The sequence below is a fragment of the Ciconia boyciana genome, chromosome 27, assembly GCF_034638445.1.
Source record: "Ciconia boyciana chromosome 27, ASM3463844v1, whole genome shotgun sequence".
NCBI lineage: Eukaryota > Metazoa > Chordata > Aves > Ciconiiformes > Ciconiidae > Ciconia > Ciconia boyciana.
Window position 1 is genome coordinate 2,465,419 of NC_132960.1, and position 19,727 is coordinate 2,485,145.

A 19,727-nucleotide genomic window follows, 5' to 3' on the forward strand; every position below is an offset into this window, starting at 1 on the left:
GACTAAACCTCATATAAATCCTTTCTTAGACAAAAATAGACTTTGCTTTATTGCTGTCTGACCCCCCCACTGCCCCCCCCACAAGGGGGGCTTCCCTAGGGAAGCCCCCCCCTTGTGGGGGGGCGGGGGGGGCCCCTCCTATCACCCCCCCCCCCCCCTTCTCCTCCATCCACGGTGCTGGGGGTCGGACCCCCAGCCTGGCTGCTGCCCCACAGCACATGGGGGGGTGGGGGTGGGGTGTGTGTCCAGCAGCCCCCCGGCGAGGGGGGGTCCCGGGGGGGCCCCTCACTTGCGGTGGGTGCCCAGCATGACCTTGGTGATGAAGGTGACGATGGCGGAGGCCGGCTGCTCGGGGTCCAGCTCGGCGAAGAGGTGGCAGGCGTTCCCCCCCGGCCCCCCCGCCTTCTTGGCCACGAAGCCGAAGATCCTGGGGGGGGGGGGGGGGGGTAGAGCCGTGGGGGGTCCCGAGCCGGTCCCCACCCTGGGGGGGTGTCACAGCATCGTGTCCCCCCCCCGCGGGGTCCCCTTTGGTACTTACTTAGAGGTGGTGCCATCCGGATTTGTCCACCTGGGGGGGGGGGTATTCATTAGCGGGGTCCTAATTAGCCAGGGGACCCCCCCCATGGGTGTGCCCCCCCCCAATGCGTGTCCCCGTCCCCCCCCCCCATGTGTGGCCCCCCGCCGTTGTCACCTGCGGTCCTGGGGTCCGTGCTGCAGTAGGTGACGTTGCTGACAGGGTAGTGGCGGCGGAAGAAGAGCCTGGGGGGGACAGGGGTGAGGGGGGGCGTGTTGGGGGTGGGACCCCCATTTACCGGGGGATGTTGGGGTTGGGGGAGGTTGGGACCCCCATTTTCCCGGGGGGTGGGGTCGGGACCCCATTTACCAGGGGGATGATGATGCTGACACCCCATTTACCGGGGGAATTGGGGTTGGGTGGGGGTCGGGACCCCCATTTACCGGGGGGCACGCGTCTGTGGGTGCGGGGGGGTGTCTGTGGGTGCCGGGGGTCTGTGGGTGTCAGGTAGGGTCTGTGCATGTGTGTGGGGGGTGTCTGTGGGTGCGGGGGGTCTGTGGGTGCGGGGGTGTGTCTGTGGGTGCCAGAGTTGGTCTCTGGGTGCCGGGGGTCTGTGGGTGCGGGGGAGGGGGGTCTGTGGGTGCTGGAGTTGGTCTGTGGGTGCCGGGGGGTCTCTGGGTGCGGGGGGTCCTGTGGGTGCGGGGGGTGTCTGTGGGTGCCAGAGTTGGTCTGTGGGTGCGGGGGGGTCTCTGGGTGCCGGGGGTCTCTGGGTGCGGGGGGGTCCTGTGGGTGCCAGAGGGGGGTGTCTGTGGGTGCAGGGGGTGTCTGTGGGTGCGGGGAGGGGGTCTGTGGGTGCTGGAGTTGGTCTGTGGGTGTGGAGGGGGTCTCTGGGTGCCGGGGGTCCTGTGGGTGCGGGGGGTGTCTGTGGGTGCCAGAGTTGGTCTGTGGGTGCAGGGGGGTCTCTGGGTGCGGGGGGTCCTGTGGGTGCGGGGGGGTGTCTGTGGGTGCCAGAGTTGGTCTCTGGGTGTGGAGGGGGTCTCTGGGTGCGGGGGGTCTGTGGGTGCGGGGGGTGTCTGTGGGTGCAGGGGGTGTCTGTGGGTGCGGGGGTGTCTGTGGGTGCCAGAGTTGGTCTGTGGGTGCAGGGGGTCTCTGGGTGCGGGGGGTCCTGTGGGTGCGGGGGGTGTCTGTGGGTGCCAGAGTTGGTCTGTGGGTGCGGGGGGGTCTCTGGGTGCCGGGGGTCTCTGGGTGCGGGGGGTCCTGTGGGTGCGGGGGGTGTCTGTGGGTGCAGGGGGTGTCTGTGGGTGCGGGGGGTGTCTGTGGGTGCCAGAGTTGGTCTGTGGGTGCAGGGGGGTCTCTGGGTGCAGGGGGTCCTGTGGGTGCGGGGGGGTGTCTGTGGGTGCCAGAGTTGGTCTGTGGGTGCGGAGGGGGTCTCTGGGTGCCGGGGGGTCTGTGGGTGCGGGGGGGGGGGGTGTCTGTGGGTGCCAGAGTTGGTCTGTGGGTGCAGGGGGTCTCTGGGTGCGGGGGGTCCTGTGGGTGCGGGGGGTGTCTGTGGGTGCTGGAGTTGGTCTCTGGGTGTGTGGGGGGTCTCTGGGTGCGGGGGGTGTCTGTGGGTGCCGGGGGGTCTCTGGGTGCCGGGGGTCTCTGGGTGCGGGGGGTGTCTGTGGGTGCCGGGGGGTCTGTGGGTGCCGGGGGGTCTCTGGGTGCGGGGGGGTCACTCACTTGCGCTGGCTGTCGGTGAGGGTGATGCCCTGCGCCGACACCTTGAAGTGGACGGTGCAGGGGGGGGGGGTGGGGGCGCCCCCGGGCCGCTGCCCCCCGGGCCGCCGCCCCCCAGGACCGTGCCCGTGGCCTTGGCCACCGCCTGCGGCCCCGTCAGCGACTCCGTCTCGGCCGAGCCCAGGTAGCGCACGCTGCAGGCTGCGGGCAGCGCTGGGGCCGGGCCGGCGCCCCCCGCCCTGGGTCCCCAAAGCGGGGTGCGGCCCCCCCGGCCCCAACTGGGGACACCACGGCCCCCGAGCCGCCCGGGGGGCTGGGCACAGCCCCACGCCCCATCCCAGCGCCCCCATCCCAGCGCCCCCATCCCGGTGCCCCCCAGTCCCAGCGCCCCCATTCCCAGTGCCCCCCATTCCCACTGCCCCCCATTCCCAGTGCCTCCCCTTCCCATCCCCAGTGCCCCCATTCCCAGTGCCCCCATCCCAGTGCCCCCCATTCCCAGCGCTCCCATCCCAGCGCCCCCATCCCAGTGCTCCCATCCCGGTGCCCCCATTCCCGGTGCCCCCCATTCCCAGCGCCCCCATCCCAGCGCTCCCATTCTCAGTGCCCCCCATTCCCAGTGCCCCCTTCCCATTCCCAGTGCCCCCATTCCCAGTGCCCCCATCCCAGTGCCCCCATTCCCAGTGCCTCCATTCCCAGCGCCCCCATCCCAGTACCCCCATCCCAGTGCTCCCCCCAGTGCTCCCATTCCCAGTGCCCCCATTCCCAGTGCCCCCATTCCCAGTGCTCCCATCCCAGCGCCCCCATCCCAGCGCCCCCATCCCAGTGCCCCCATTCCCAGTGCTCCCATCCCAGTGCCCCCATTCCCAGTGCCCCCATTCCCAGTGCCCCCATCCCAGCGCTCCCATCCCAGCGCTCCCCATCCCAGCGCTCCCCATCCCAGCGCTCCCCATCCCAGTGCCCCCTTCCCATTCCCAGTGCCCCCATCCCAGTGCCTCCATCCCAGTGCCTCCATCCCAGCGCCCCCCATCCCAGCGCCCCCCATCCCAGCGCTCCCATCCCAGTGCCCCCATTCCCAGTGCCCCCATTCCCAGTACCCCCCATCCCAGCGCCCCCATCCCAGTGCCCCCATTCCCAGTGCCCCCATTCCCAGCGCCCCCATCCCAGTACCCCCATCCCAGTGCCCCCCCGTGCCCCCCCCCCAGTGCTCCCATCCCAGTGCCCCCATCCCAGTGCCTCCCCATTCCCAGTGCCCCCATCCCAGTGCCCCCATCCCAGCACCCCCCTCCCCGTGCCCCCCAGCACCCACCTGCTCCCTGGCGCAGCAGGTCTGCGGCCGTGCTCATGTTGGGGGGCACGGGCAGCTCCGGGCTCTCCTCCAGCGGGTCTGGGGGGGCAGGGACAGCCTGGGGCCACCGCCAGGACACCCGCCCCCCCCGGGGCTGGGGGGGGGGATTTGGGGGAGGGGAGTTCTGGGGGGGCCGGGGTCTGGGTCCCCATCTCAGTCTGGAAGGGGAATGGGGGGGTGTAATGGTTTGGGGACCGCAGGGTGCTGGGCAGAGCGCGGGGTGTGTGGGGGGGTGACATGGGGGGGGCACCACGGGTTTTGGGGGGCGGGGGTGTCACCTACCTTTGCTGGGGATGCGGAGGGCGCAGGGCAGGGAGATGGGGGTGATGGAGTGCTGCAGCACCAGCGCCGGCAGGCTCCCTGCGGAGGGTGGGTGTCAGGGAGCCCCCCCCACACACACCCGGACCCCCCGCACCCCCCCTCCCCTCACCGAAGTGGGGTTCGTCCTGGCACCCCTTGATCTTGACACCCCGGGGTCCCGTCTCGATGAGGAAATGTCGGACCAGCTGCTCCTGGGGGTCCCCTGGGGGGGGCACGGGAGGTCAGCGCCAATGGGTGCCCCCCACCCCGACCCCCCGGCCCCGGATGCCTGGGTTCACACCAGACCCTGCTGCTGCACCCCCAAACCCTGCTGTGGAGGTGCCCGGGGGTGCAGGGTGCTCTATGGGGTGCTGGGGGGGGGCTATGGGGTGCCCAAGGGCCCGGGGGGGGGATCTGGGGGTGCTGGGTGCTCTATGGGGTGCTGGGGGGGCTATGGGGTGCTCAAGGGCCCTGAGGGGGCTCTAGGGGTGCTGGGGGGGCTCTATGGGGTGCCCAAGGGCCCTGGGGGGCACTGGGGGTTCTGGGGCTCTAGGGGTGCTGGGGGGCTCTGGGGGTGCTGGGGGCTCTAGGGGTGCTGGGGGGGGCTATGGGGTGCCCAAGGGCCGGGGGGGGATCTGGGGGGTGCTGGGTGCTCTATGGGGTGCTGGGGGGGCTATGGGGTGCTCAAGGGCCCTGAGGGGGCTCTAGGGGGTGCTGGGGGGGGCTCTATGGGGTGCCCAAGGGCCCTGGGGGGCACTGGGGGGTTCTGGGGGCTCTAGGGGGTGCTGGGGGGCTCTGGGGGGTGCTGGGGGCTCTAGGGGTGCTGGGGGGGGGCTATGGGGTGCCCAAGGGCCCGGGGGGGGATCTGGGGGGTGCTGGGTGCTCTATGGGGTGCTGGGGGGGCTATGGGGTGCTCAAGGGCCCTGAGGGGCTCTAGGGGTGCTGGGGGGCTCTATGGGGTGCCCAAGGGCCCTGGGGGGCTCTGGGGGGTGCTGGGGGCTCTAGGGGGTGCTGGGGGGGCTATGGGGTGCTCAAAGGCCCTGAGGGGGCTCTGGGGGTGCTGGGGGCTCTAGGGGGTGCTGGGGGGGGCTATGGGGTGCCCAAGGGCCCGGGGGGGATCTGGGGGTGCTGGGTGCTCTATGGGGTGCTCAAGGGTCCTGAGGGGCTCTAGGGGTGCTGGGGGGCTCTATGGGATGCCCAGGGCCCCTGCGGGTGCTGGGGGACATGGGGTGCTGGGGGGGGCTCTATGGGGTGCCCAGGGGCTCTGTGGGTGCTGGGGGACATGGGGTGCTGGGGGGGCTCTATGGGGTGCCCAGGGGCCCTGCGGGTGCTGGGGGACATGGGGTGGGGGGGGGGCTCTATGGGGTGCCCAGGGCCCCTGCGGGTGCTGGGGACATGGGGTGATGGGGGGGCTCTATGGGGTGCCCAGGGCCCCTGCGGGTGCTGGGGCACCCGGAAGGGACGGGGACCCCCAGGGATGCACCGGAGCCGCGGGGTGGGGGGGGCAGCCCAGGATTTGGGGGTGCCATGGGGGAGGGGTGATGCCGAGGGGGGGTCCCTACCTTTGCTGGGGGGCAGGCAGTGGGGGGGCGGCGTGGCCACCTTCAGCGCCAGCCCGTAGGCCCCCTGGAAGGAGCTGCTGTGGCGGATGAGGAAGGACCCCGGCGCCTTCCCCTTCAGCAGGGCGACGGCTGCGGGACCCCACCGTCACCCACTCGCCTGGGTGCCCCTGGGTGGGGGGGTCCCCAGCCCACCCCCCCACCTCCCCCCGTACCTTGGTCCCGCGAGAGGCCGGGTTTGTACCAAAACTTGGACGTATCCTGCACAAAAGTGACGCTGGCGGGTGCCTCCGCCTCGGGGGGGCCCTGGCACCCATGGGTGCCCCCCGGGCTGCGCTCGGAGGCGAAGGAGACGTGTTGGGGGGGATGCTCGATCTCGGGGCCCCCCGGTGCTGCTGGGTGCCGCTTCTCGGGCAGGGGGCTGCGGCGGGGGGCTCGTAGTACGCCGTGGGCAGGGGGAAGGCGGGGGTTGGGAGCCCGGCACCCCCCCGGGGCACCCATGGGTGCTGCTGCTAGGCGAGGGGGGCTGGAGGCCGTGGGGGGTGGCCGGGCCCACGGCGGTGCTGGCGCTGGGTGAGGGGGCTCGGCGGGGCCCCGGCGGAGGGTGCTGGGGGGTCTGGGGTGTCAGGGCACCCACCCGCACCCAGGTCCCGGGGGCCGGCGCAGTGAGCTGGGGCCTTCGGGGGGCCCACGCCAGGGCCCCCCTCGCCCGGGCTCCTCCGATCTGGGGGGCAGAGAGGGAGGGTGAGACCCCACTCAGCGCCCCCCCCCCGTCAGCCCCTCTGGGGGCCCCCAGCAAGCCCCCCGCAGCAGCCCCTTTGCAGCCCCCCAGCCCTTCTGTGGCCACGAGCCCCCCAACACACCCCAGTAGCCCCCCAGTAGCCCCTTTGCACCCCTAGCCCCTCCCATTAGCCTCCCCCAGCCCCTCTGTGGCCACTAGCCCCAACAAGCCCCATTAGCCTTCCCCATTAGCCCCTTTGCCCCCAGCAAGCCCCCCCAGCCCTCTGCGGCCACTAGCCCCCAACAAGCCCCACTAGCCCCAGCAAGCCGCCCCCAGTAGCCCCTTTGCACCCCTAGCACCCTCCCCAGACCCTCTGTGGCCACTAGCCCCCTATAAGCCCCCAGCCCCTCAACACACCCTACTACCCCCATTAGCTCCTTTACCCCCAACAAGCCCCCCCAAGCCCTTCTGTGGCCACTAGCCCCCCATAAACCCCCCAGCCCCTCTAGCCCCCAAACAAACTCCCAGCCCCCAACACACCCCGCTAGCCCCGTACCCCCATTAGCCCCTTTGCCCCCAGCAAGCCCCCCAACTCCCTACACCCAGACCCGCCCCGTGCCCCCCCAGCCCCTCACCGGTGGGCTCCTGGGGTCCGGCTGCCCAGGGATGCCGTAGCCTTCGCGGGCTTCCAGCCCGGGGGGTCGTAGCCCACTTTGCCGTAGGGGTCCCGGGGGCCGGGGGGGCCGGGGGGCCCTGTCCTAACCCCAGCCCGGGGCGGCCGCAACGGGGCAAGCGGGGGCTCGAGGGCCTCGCCGGGGGCCGGAGGGCGACGGGGGGACCCCCAGTTTTCACCCCCCCGCTCTAAGCGCACCCCATAAAGCGCAGGGGTGGGCAGCGGGGGGGGGGCCTCGCCCCCCCAGCCCTGGCAGTCCTGGCAGGGGCAAAGGGGGGCCAGCTCCTCCAGCAGTAGGTAGCCCCCCGCTTGGCGCCCGTAGCCACAGGGAGGGAACCCCTCAGAGAGCGAGCGGTGCACCCCCCGCTTCTCGCCCCCCCCCGGCCCCTCGTAGCCCCCCCCGGGCCCCCCCTGCCGCCGCTCCGGGCTCCCCTCGGCCCCGCAGCGGGGTCCCTCGGGGCTGGCGGGGCCGGGGGGGCGGTGGCGGCAGGAGCAGGGGGGGGCCAGGCTGGCCCGGCGGCACAGGGAGGGGGCCAGGGTGCCGTAGGGTGCCGGGGTCCCGTAGGGTGCCGGGGTCCCGTGGGATGCTGGGGTCCCATAGGGTGTTGGGGTCCCATAGGGTGTTGGGGTCCCATAGGGTGCTGGGGTCCCGTGGGATGTCAGGGTCCCCTGGGATGTCGGGGTCCCATAGGGTGCTGGGGTCCCATAGGGTGTCAGGCTCCCATGGGATGCTGTGGTCCCATAGGATGTCGGGGTCCCATAGGGTGCTGGGGTCCCATGGGATGTCGGGGTCCCGTGGGATGTTGGGGTCCCGTGGGATGTTGGGGTCCCATGGGATGTCGGGGTCCCATAGGGTGCTGAGGTCCCATAGGGTGCCGGGGTCCCATGGGATGTTGGGGTCCCGTGGGATGTTGGGGTCCCATGGGATGTCGGGGTCCCATAGGGTGCCGGGGTCCCATGGGATGTCGGGGTCCCGTGGGATGTTGGGGTCCCATGGGATGTCAGGGTCCCATAGGATGTTGGGGTCCCGTAGGGTGCTGTGGTCCCCTGGGATGTCGGGGTCCCCTGGGATGTCGGGGTCCCATAGGGTGCCGGGGTGCCGCAGGGCGCGACATCGGGGTGCTCATCCTCCAGGATGGGGGTCTCCCGCTCCCCCAAGGGTGCCCCCCGCACCCCGAAGCCCCCCAGCAGCTGCTCCAGCTCCCGGCGCTCGGCAGCGGTGGGGGGCGGCGGGCGGCTGGGGGGGGGCTCGGCCCCGGCCTCGCCGCCGCTGGGGGGGCGGGGGGGCGGCGGGGACTCGGTGCCCCCCCCGGGGGTCCAGGGGCTGGACGCCCGCTTCTTCTGCACCCGGGCGTAGGGGCTGCCGTCCAGCGGCCCCCGCGTGTGCGAGAGCTCTGCGGGGGGGCACGGTGGGGGACAGCCCCACGCACCCCCGGGCACCGCCCCCGGGCATCCCCCGCACCCCCGGGTACCCACCCCGGGCATCCCCCCCTCACGCACCCCTGGACATCCCTCCCCCGACTGGGACCCCCAGAAAAGGGGGGGGACACCCGCGAGGCTGGGCTGTGATCCCGAAAAGGGGGACACACACACACTTGTGTGTCCGGGGGGGCTCTGGGGACACGGGGACCCTCCTGCCCCTGCGGGGACACCCAGGAAGGGGGGACCCAAGTGGACACTGAGGATGAGGGGGGGACCCTTGTGCCCACGGGGGGGACACCCACATTTCCATGCAGGGACCCTGGGGACGGGGGGGGACCCATGTACCCACGTGAGGACCCCAAGGATGGGGGGGGGACCCCAGTGCCCATGCGGGGACCCCGGGGCCGGGGACACACCCACACCCCCCCCCGCATTTCCATGCAGGGACCCTGGCCAGGGGGGGGACCCGCGTGTCCATTAGGGAGCCCACGAAGGGGGGGGACCCTTGTGCCCACGGGGGGGGACCCCAGGGCCGTGGGGACCCCCGTGCCGCCCCCCGGCCCCCCCCTACCCCCCCGGCTGTCCTCGTGGTGCAGGTTGAAGCCCTCGTACGAGTCCCAGCGCACGGCCGGGTCCCCCACGCCGTAGTCGATGGAGACGGCGGGGTGGCTGCGGAGGGGCTCCCAGCCTGGGGGGGGCACGGGGGGGGCGGCCGTGGGTGCCTGGCGGGGGGGGGGGGCCCGACCAGGGGTCCCCAGGGGTTCAGCACCCCCCCACACACACCTTTGATCTTCTCGGGGCCGGAGGAGAAGACGAACTCGACGCTGGCTTCGAAGGGGAAGCGCTCGTCTGGGGGGGACGCGCACAGAGGGGGTTTGGGGGCAGTGGGGGGCACGGCCCACCCCCATTCTCTGCACCCCCAGCTCCCTGCACCCCAAATCCCCCCTCGCACCCCTCCCACCCCCCTCCTCGCCGCTCCACGGCCCTGCAGCACCCTGAGCCCCCGTGCCCCCCAACCCCCCAGCCCCCCGACCCCCCGGCCCCCCACCTCTCCAGGCCTCGTCCAGCTCGTCCTTGCGGAAGCCGAGCTGGGAGCCGTGCACGGTGCAGGTGTGGAACTGCACCCGAAAAACCACCTCGCGCCCAGGGCCGCGGCTCTGCCTGTGGTAGCACTTCACCTGGGGGGGCACCGCCTCAGCGCACACGCGTGTGCAAGGCCCGGCCTGTGCACACGCACCCTGGACACCCCCCCACCCCCCCCACCACCGGGCACGCCTGCACGGGCGGGACCCCGCAGCCGTGCGGGGCCCCCTCCACCCGGCACCCCTCGCACACGCACCCCTTGCACGTGCACCCCTCGCACACGTGCCCCTCGCGTGTACGCCCCTTGCACGCGCGCCTCGTATGCGCACCCCTTCCACGCGCCCCTTGCACACGCGCCCCTTGCATGCGCACCCACGCACCCCTCGCGTGCGCTTCTTGCACCCGCGCCCCTTGCACGCGCACCCCTTGCACGCGCACCCCTTGCACGCGTGTGCTCCTTGCGCACCCCACCCTTGCACATCCACCCCTTGCACGCCCCCCCCCTTGCACATGCATCCCTTGGACGGGCACCTCTTGCATCCCCCTCCTTGCACACCCCACCCTTTCATGTGCACGCCTTGCACACCCACCCTTGCACACCCCACCCTCGCACGTGCACCCCTTGCACGTGCACCCCTTGCACACCCCGCCCTCGCACACCCACCCTTGCACACCCTCCTTCCCCCGCCCTTGCACCCCCTTGCACGCCTGCCCTCGCACGCCCCCTCGCACGCCCCCCGCAACCCCCTCGCACACCCCCTTGCACCCCCCGCACGCCCCCTCGCACGCTCCCCCGCACGCCCCCTTGCACACCCCCTTGCACACCCCCCGCACGCCCCCTCGCACCCCCCCACACACCCCCTCGCACACCCCCTTGCACACCCCTTGCACCCCCCGCACGCCGCCCCTCGCACCCCCCCGCACGCCCCTTGCACACCCCCTTGCACACCCTTTGCACGCCCCCTTGCACACCGCCCTCGCACGCTCCCCCTCGCACGCCCCCTTGCACACCCCCTCGCACGCCCCCCTGCACCCCCCGCCCCCCCGCCCCCCTGCTCACCATCACGTCCCCCTTGAGCAGCAGGGCGGGCTCCAGGGTGACGCAGAGGCTCTGGGGGCCGGGGCCGGAGGTGCTGCTGTGGGTGCAGGGGGAGCGAGGGTCTGGGGGGGCCCCGGGACCCCCCGCCCGGCGCAGGGGGGGCTGGGGGGGGGGCACACACTCACTAGACCCCCGAGGTGTAGACGAGCTGCATGGACTGGTAGATCTTCAGGAAGGGCTGGTAGCCTGCAAGGGGGGGATCAGCCTTGGGGGGTTCTGCTGGGGAGGGGCCCTGCCTGCCCCGGGGGGGTCCCTGCCTGCCCCGGGGGGGCCCTGTCGGCCCTGTCTGCCCTCGGGGGGTCCCTGTCTGCCCCGGGGGGGTCCCTGCCTGCCCCGGGGGCTCCCTGCCTGCCCAGGGGGTCCCTGCCTGCCCCGGGGGCTCCCTGCCTGCCCCAGGGGTCCCTGCCTGCCCTCGGGGGGGTCCCTGCCTGCCCCGGGGGGTCCCTGTCTGCCCTCAGGGGGTCCCTGCCTGCCCCGGGGGGTCCCTGTCTGCCCTCGGGGGGGTCCCTGCCTGCCCCAGGGGTCCCTGCCTGCCCCGGGGGCTCCCTGCCTGCCCAGGGGGTCCCTGCCTGCCCCGGGGGCTCCCTGCCTGCCCCAGGGGTCCCTGCCTGCCCAGGGGGTCCATGCCTGCCCCAGGGGTACCTGCCTGCCCCAGGGGTCCCTGCCTGCCCAGGGGGTCCCTGCCTGCCCCGGGGGCTCCCTGCCTGCCCAGGGGGTCCCTGCCTGCCCTCGGGGGGTCCCTGCCTGCCCCGGGGGGGCCCTGCCTGCCCCACTCACCGGCACCCGGCTCGAAGGCGGGCAGGGCGGGCAGCAGGACGTGGTGCAGGAAGAGGGTGCTGCTGTTCATCTTGATGCTCCCCGAGAGCAGCCCGCTGAAGTACTCGATGTACCTGGGGCAGGAGGGAGCTGGGCACCCGGCACCCCAACAGCCCCAGCACCCCTGCACCGGCTGCTCCCAGCACCCTGCACCCCAACAGCCCCAGCGCCCTGTACCCCTGCACCCCAACAGCCCCAGCGCCCCCAGCACCCAGCTCCCTGCACCCCAGCACCCTCCTCCCCCAGCACCCTGCACCCCAAGAGCTCCAGCACCCCTGCACCCCCAGCACCCCGCACCCCTGCGCTCCCACCACCCAGCTCCCCTGGCCCCTTGCTCCCCCAGACCTCTCCTCCCCCTGCACCCCAGCACCCTGCACCCCAACAGCCCCAGCACCCCCAGCACCCAGCTCCCTGCACCCCAGCACCCCTGTACCAGCTGCTCCCAGCACCCCGGCACCCAGCACCCTGCACCCCAACAGCCCCAGCGCCCCACTACGCCCTGCACCCCAGCACCCTGACCCAGGCAGGGAGGTGGGGACCTGCCCCCATCGCTCCATCAGCCCCCCCCCCATCAGCCCCTGCCCTGCAAGCACCCCCTGCCCCCATGTCCCCCCGTGCCCCCATGTCCCCCGTGCCCCCACCTCCTCTGCGAGGGCTGCAGGGCGGCCGCCACCTTCTCCTCGCAGAACTTCCTCATGGTGAGGGTGCCCAGGGCCTGGTCGGCGCTGGGGGGGGGCGGCAGGGCCCTGCGTGGGGAGGGGGACCCACGGCCCCCGACACCCCCGCCAAACCCCATGCCCCCCCATACCCCCCCGTACCCCCCCTTTCACCCCCTCCACCCGCCCCATATCCCCCTGCCCGCCGTAACCCCACCGGACCCACCCCTACGCCCCGCCCCCATGCCCCTGCCCCCCCGCCCCCCTACCTGGCCGACACCTTGCTGTAGTGCATGTAGGCTGCCACGATGACGCCCGCCTTGCCCTTACTGCCCTGGGGGCGGGGGTCAGGGACCCCCAGCCTCAGCCCCCCTGCCCCCTGGGACGGCCTCTGAGCCCCAGCACCCCCAGCACCCCCGGTGCCGCCCAGTACCTCCCAGCACCCCCAGCGCCCCCAGTACCTCCCAGTGCCCCCGGTACCTCCCAGTGCCCCCATGGCCCCCCAGCTCCCCCTATGCCCCCATGGCCCCCCGCAGGCCCCTATAGCCCCCCCATAGCCCCTCATGCCCCCCAGCCCTCTATAGCCCCCCATAGCCCCCCATGGCCACCCAGTTCCCCTATGCCCCCATGGCCCCCCAGGCCCCTATGGCCCCCCATGCCCCCCAGCCCCTATAGTCCCCCATGGCCCCCCAGTTGCCCCTGTGCCCCCATGCCCCCCAGCCCCTTTAGCCCCCCATAGCCCCCCATGGCCTCCCAGCCCCTATAGCCCCCCATAGCCCCCCATGCCCCCCAGCCCCTATAGTCCCCCATGGCCCCCAGTTCCCCCTATGCCCCCATGCCCCCAGCCCCTATAGCCCCCTATGCCCCCCATGGCCCCCAGCCCCCATAGCCCCCCATAGCCCCCCATGGCCCCCATGGCCCCCCACCCTGCAGTGCAGCACGGCCACGTGCTGGGGGTGCGCCCGCAGCCAGCCCTCCATGGCCTTGCAGATGGAGCAGAGCTTGTCCAGGGGGGGGGCGTGCAGGTCCGGCCACCCGAAATCCTGCACCTGGGGGGGCACGGTCAGCGCCAGGGCCCCCGGGGACCCCCAGAGCCCCCTGGGACCCCCCGGGACCCCCCCACCCCACCCCAGGAGCCCCTCCTCACCTTGGGGTTGAGGCGGGCGATGTCCCGGCGCTTCTCCGACAGGTTGAAGAGCTGGGGGGTGGGGGGCAGAGGGGGGTCAGGGGGTCTGGGGGGCCGGGGGGTCGTGGGGGTCTTGGGGGTCAGGGGGGGTCTGGGGGGTCCCCCGGCCAAGTGCCCACAAGGGAAACTGAGGCACAGCCCCAGCTACGCCGGACCCTGCACCCAGGGGATGCCGGACCCTGCCCCACAGCTGGGACCCCAATCTCCTGCCCCATGGGGGACCTTGGTGTCCTGCCCCACAGCTGGCACCCCCGGTGTCCTGCCCTTGGGGACCCCTATGTCCCACCCCTGGGCACCCCAGTGTCCTGCCCCACGGCTGCGACCCCCATGCCCTGCCCCAGCCCCACAGCTGGGACGCCCATACCCTGCCCCTGGGGACCCCAATGGCCCTGGGGACCCTGGGGACCTCGCCCTGGGGACCCCCGTGTCCTACCCTTGGTGACCCCGGTGTCCTGGCCCCATCCCGTCCCCAGGGACCTCCTGTCCCGCCCCTGGGGGCCCTGGTGTCCTGCTCCCACGCTGGCCCCAGGACCCCATGTCCTGCCCCAGTCCTGCCCCCATGGTCCTGTGCCCTGTCCCCAGGGACCACTGTCCTGTCCCCATCCTGCCCTTGGGGACCCCAACGTCCAGCCCCCTGTCCCCATCCTGTCCTGATGGACCCCACTGTCCTGTCCCCATCCTGTCCCCACGGACCCCACCCCCCTGTCCCCATCCTGTCCCCACGGACCCCACTGTCCTGTCCCCATGGACCCACAGCGTCCTGTCCCCATCCTGTCCCCACAGACCCCACTGTCCTGTCCCCATCCTGCCCTTGGGGACCCCAACGTCCACCCCCCTGTCCCCATCCTGTCCCCACGGACCCCACCCCCTGTCCCCATCCTGTCCCCATGGAGCCCACTGTCCTGTCCCCCTGGACCAGCGTCCTGTCCCCATCCTGTCCCCATGGACCCCACTGTCTTGTCCCCACGGACCCCACCCCTCTGTCCCCATCCTGTCCCCACGGACCCCACTGTCCTGCCCCCATGGACCAGTGTCCTGTCCCCATGGACCCCACTGTCTTGTCCCCATGGACCACAGCATCCTGTCCCCATCCTGTCCCCATGGACCCCACTGTCCTGTCCCCATGGACCACAGCATCCTGTCCCCATGGACCCCACCCCCCTGTCCCCATCCTGTCCCCACGGACCCCACTGTCCTGTCCCCACCCTGCCCCTGGGGTCCCCGCTGGCCCCCGCGGCCCGGCGCCCCTCACCGTGTACTTGTCGCGGTGGCGGGAGGCCAGCATGTGGGCCACCTCGCGCAGGTGCCCGCGGTACCGCGGCTCCTCCAGCCCCCGCGGGAAGCGCAGGCAGATGATGCGCTCGGTCACGTAGGTGAGGTCGAAGTCGAACGGGCGCTGCATCACCTGCTCCAGGCTGCAGCTCCTGGGGGCACGGGGCCCTGCACCCCTGCGCCACGGCACCCACCCCCCACATCCCCCGGGGCACCCACCCGCGGGCCACGGCACCCGCCCCCCCACATCCCCGGGCACCCACCCACCCCTGCGCCACGGCACCCCCCACCCCAGGCGACAGCACCCACCCCCGGGGCACGGCACCCACCCCCACATCCCCCGGGCACCCACCCGCCCCGGGCCACGGCACCCACCCACCCACCCCTGGCGACAGCACCCACCCCTGCAGCATGGCACCCACCCACCCACCCCTGGGGCACGGCACCCGCCCACCCCACATCCCCGGGGCACCCACCCGCCCCAGGCCACGGCACCCACCCACCCACCCCAGGCGACAGCACCCACCCCTGCAGCACGGCACCCACCCACCCACCCCAGGGGCACAGCACCCACCCCTGGGGCACGGCACCCACCCCCCACATCCCCCGGGGCACCCACCCCCACCCCAGGCGACAGCACCCGCCCCGGGCCACGGCACCCGCCCCCACATCCCCCGGGGCACCCACCCCCGGGCCACGGCACCCACCCACCCACCCCAGGTGACAGCACCCACCCCTGCAGCACGGCACCCACCCCTGGGGCACGGCACCCACCCCCACATCCCCCAGGGCACCCACCCACCCCTGCGCCACGGCACCCACCCCCAGGGCACCCACCCCCACATCCCCCGGGCACCCACCCACCCCGGCGCCACGGCACCCACCCCTGGCGACAGCACCCACCCCCGGGCCACGGCACCCGCCCCCACATCCCCGGGGCACCCACCCGCCCCGGGCCACGGCACCCACCCACCCACCCCAGGCGACAGCACCCACCCCTGCAGCATGGCACCCACCCACCCACCCACATCCCCGGGGCACCCACCCGCCCCTGCGCCACGGCACCCCCACCCCAGGCGACAGCACCTGCCCCCGGGCCACGGCACCCGCCCCCCACATCCCCGGGGCACCCACCCCGGGCCACGGCACCCACCCACCCACCCCAGGCGACAGCACCCACCCCCCACATCCCCGAGGCACCCACCCACCCCGGGGCACGGCACCCACTGGAGCATCCCTTGCCCCCCGGCTCCCCCAAGCACCCCCCAGCCCCTGGGCTCCCCCTCCGTAGCACCCCATAACCCCTTGGCCTTCCCCCACCCCATGGCACTCCATAGCCCCCTGCCCCCCCCAGCACCCCATAGCCCCCTGGGTTCTCCCACCCCATAGCACCCCACAGCCCCTCGGGATGCCCCCCCAGCACCCCTTGTAACCCCCTGGGCTCCCCCAGCACCCCATAACCCCCTGGGCTCCCCCCACCCTGCCCCTCCCCTACCTGGGCAGGGTGTTCCGCTGCCGGGTGCTGTTGAGGGACTTGGTGGAGCCCTGGGGGGCACAGGGGGTCATGGGGGCCCTGGCCCACGGGGGGGACACGGGACACACGGAGGGGGGACAGGGACGGGGCCCAGGGGACTCACCAGGTGCTCGCTGCGTCGCGCGGGGGCCGTGTTCCTCCTCTGGGGGGGCAGAGCGGGCTGTGGGGGGAGCGCGGGGGGGCCAGCTGCCCGGCGTGGGGCGCGGGGCCTTGCCTCAGTTTCCCCTTTCCTGCCCGCAGCCGGGGGGGCGCGGGGGGACCCCCGTGCCGGGACCGGCCCCCAGCACTTACCAGCTCGGGGGGCTGAGCTTGGCACGGGGATGCCACCTGTAGGGAGCAAGGGGGGGTCACCCTGCACCCCAAACGGGACCCATAGCAGGAGCCCAGGGCAGGACCCTGCCCCACAGAGGGCCCCCAGCCCCATAGCAGGACCCCAGCCCCACATCCTGAAGCAGGGAGCCCATGGCAGAACCCTATAGGGGGACCCCAGCCCCATAGAGAGTCCCCAACCCCACAGCTTGAACAGGACCCCAAAGGGGGACTCCAGCCCCATAGACGGACCCCAGAGGGGGACCCCAGCCCTATAGCAGGACCCCAGCCCCATATCCTGAAGCAGGGAGCCCATGGCAGAACCCTATAGGGGGACCCCAGCCCCATAGAGGGTCCCCAACCCCACACCTTGAACAGGACCCCAGAGGGGGACCCCAGCCCCATAGAGGGACCCCAGAGGGGGACCCCAGCCCCATAGCAGGACCCCAGCCCCATATCCTGAAGCAGGGAGCCCATTGCAGAACCCTACAGAGGAACCCCAGCCCCATAGAGGGTCCCCAACCCCACGGAGGGACCCCAGCCCCCCGGCAGTGGGACCCCACGGAGGGACCCCAGCCCCCCCATCAGTGGGACCGCCCGGAGGCCCCCAGCAGGACCCCCTCCCTCCCCGCCGTCTCTGCCCCCCGTGTTGTTCTTGGCGCAGGCGCCCCGCCGGGACAGGGGCTGCGGTTGATGCGGCCGGGGCCGGGCGGGGGGGCGGGGGGGCCGGGGCTAAATATAGCGCGGGCGGCACAGGGGGCCTTTCACGGGCTCCTGCCTCAGTTTCCCCCAAGCAAGAGGCCCCCCCCAATCTTCATTGCTTCCCCATCGAGGGGGGAAACTGAGGCACGGTGGGGTGTTAAATCCGGGGGAACCCAGGCATCTGGGACCCCCCCACCCCATGCTGGGGGGGCAGCAGCGTCCCCCCTGCCCCCCCCCAGTATTGGTCCCATGGGGACCCCGCGTTTTACTTGGGGGGGGGGGGATGGGGGGGACCCTGCTCCTTCCCAGGACCTTGGTGCTCCTGCCTGGGCGGACACTGACCCCTTGTCCCCGTCCCCCCGGCCCCCGTGTCCGTCCCCCCCCCCCGTGTCCGTCTGTCCCGCGGTTTGTCCAGCTGCAGCCCCGGGCCGCCGGCCAAGGCCAGCGTTGCACAACGGTGGGGGGGCTGCGAGGGGGGGACGGGGACGATGTGACACCCCCCAACCCAGAGCATCCTGCTGGGGGGGGGGATGGGGACGGACAGGGGGCTGCGTGTGCCCCCCAACGCTGGGGACCCCGACAGTGGGGGGGACGACGACACTGTCACCCCCTGGGCCACCAACCGCCCCCCGCCCCCTACCTTCGCCTCGCATCTCTTGTGGCTGGTGATCTTGCACACTGCGGGGGGACACAAAGGACATCAGGACCCCCCCAGCCCAAACCAGTCCAGGCCACCAGCACCCCCAGTAACCCCCCACTCCCCACAGCATCCCCCCAGCCTCCCCCAGCACCCCCACCTCTGCTTCCCCCCAACGCCCCCTCGCATCCCCCCCTGCCTCCCCCCCGTGGGGCCGTGGGGCCGTGGGGCTCACCTCTGCAGACGAGGCCCTGGGGGCCGAGGGGCTCTCGGCAGGCAGCGCACGCCCCCCCCCGCCGGAACGCCTTCTCCCGAAAGCTGTGGGGCACGGGGGGCTGCCGGGGCTGCGGGATGGACACCCGTGGGCGTGGGCACCGGCACCCGTGGGCGTGGGGACGGGACCGGGGGGGGGGGGACAGGCATGGGTGGGCACGGGGATGTAGGGACCAGTGCCCCCCCCCCCCCGCCGTGTGGGGACTCTGATGGTGCGGGGACACACGGACACGTCACCCCACGGGTGCGGGGACACACGGACACAGACACACCCCCACGTGTACACGGACACGTATGTCATGCCCACGGGCACAGGGGCACACGGACGCACACGCCACGTCCATGTATGCACGGACACACGGACACACGTGTCACCCCACCGTGCAGGGACACACGGACCCACGCCGTCCCTGCCTCACACACACCCGCAGCCCCCCCGGAGGGAAACTGAGGCACGGACACCCCCCCTCCCCCCACGGGAGGGGGCTGAGCCGGGGGGGGCCGTGGGTACCAACAGCGTGGGCTGCCCCGCGCCCGGCTGTCCCCAGGGCCCCCCCCGTGTCCCCTCCGCGCCCTCCCCCGTGGCTCCCTCCCGTGTCCCCCCGCCGTGTCGTCCCCCGTGTCCCCCGTGTCCCCCCGTGTCCTGGCCCCGGGCCGGGGACGCCGTGTCCCGCCGCAGGAAGCGGGGCCGGGACCAGCCCAGGAAACGGGGCCCCGGGGGCGGGAGCGGCCCGGCCCCTGGGGACGGCCCCGCCGGTTCCCACGGGCGGGGGGCGTGGGAGAGAGGGACAGTGGGGGGGCAGCGTGGGAAAAGGGGGAGAGCGGGAAAAGGGGACGGGGGGCGTGGGAAAAGAGGGAAAGTGGGAAAAGGGGGAGAGTGGGGGGCGTGGGGGTGGGGGAGCGTGGGAAGAGAGGAGGGGAGGGGAGGCGGGGGGCGAGTGGGGGCAGCGTGGGAGGGGCGCGTGGGAAAGCAGCTTGAGGGGGGGTCTGCAGCAGCACCGCCACCCCAACACAGCCCGCTGGGCTGAGCCCCGGCCAACTCGCGTCACGCGTGGGGAGGGCGGCTGGGCGAGACCGCGGGGGTCCCACGGGCAAAGCCGGGGGCACCCGCGGGGGGGGAGGGTGTGTCCCGCCGCAATTCCTCCTCCTCCCCCCCCGCCCCTGCACCCCGCTCCCCACGGGGGACACCGCCCTCCCCCCACGCGGGCTCCCCCCCCCGGAGGACCCCCCCCCCCCCCCGCCCTACCGCGTCGCCGGCGGCGCGGCGGCCGAGCGCCCGCAGCAGCGTCCCCACCGCGCCCGGGGGCTTCATGGCGGCGGGACGGGGGGCCGGGGGGGCCGGGGGGACCGGGGGGACCGGGACCGGCTCCGGGAGCGGCTCCGGGACCGACGGGCGGCCCGAGGATGGGCCGGGCCCGCCCCGGCTTCCGCGCACACAAGAGCCGCTTCCCGTGCCCGGGGGGGACACACCGGGGAGGGGGACACGGAGGGGGGACACGGAGGGGGACAGCGACACACCGGGGGGAGCCGCCTGAGACCGCGCCGCGTCGTGACACGGGTGACACCGCTGCCTCAGTTTCCCCTTCACCCTCTCCCCCCGCCCCGGCTGGGAAAACGGGGGAAACACCCCAAAAAGCGAGTCCCGTGCCCCCCCCCGTACCTTCATGGCGCTGGGACCCCCGGTGCTCCCGGTCCCCGGTGCTCTCGGCCCCGGAGTGGCGGAGCGCTGCCCCCCCGCCTCCTCCCCTCCTCCTCCTCCTCCTCCTCCTCCCCTCCCCTCCTTGCCCCCCCGTGACCGCCGGCCCGTTAACCCCTGCGGGTCGCCCCGGGCAGGAAGGGGTTAACGGGACCCCGTTACCGGCACGGGGTGACCCCCCCGCCCCCCCCGTGACACCCGACCCGGCGGGGGG

The 19,727-nt window shown here is 73.5% G+C and overlaps 1 protein-coding gene across 1 annotated transcript; it reads right to left on the minus strand.

The window, feature by feature from the left end:
• Positions 1–155: 155 nt before the first annotated feature.
• On the minus strand, positions 156–19,226 carry TNS2 (tensin 2). Its single transcript, XM_072847086.1, is given in 29 exon segments — positions 156–427; positions 539–568; positions 692–701; positions 704–759; positions 2,234–2,322; positions 2,364–2,431; positions 3,537–3,614; positions 3,858–3,935; positions 4,006–4,098; positions 5,438–5,566; positions 5,650–6,059; positions 6,791–8,222; positions 8,822–8,938; positions 9,034–9,099; positions 9,299–9,428; positions 10,394–10,469; positions 10,558–10,618; positions 11,210–11,322; positions 11,890–11,973; positions 12,174–12,238; positions 12,831–12,953; positions 13,052–13,102; positions 14,343–14,514; positions 15,858–15,907; positions 16,000–16,038; positions 16,188–16,223; positions 17,548–17,585; positions 17,780–17,888; positions 19,064–19,226. Coding segments are annotated over 29 exon segments (4,011 nt in total). The 5' UTR covers positions 19,130–19,226; the 3' UTR covers positions 156–285.
• Positions 19,227–19,727: the final 501 nt, after the last annotated feature.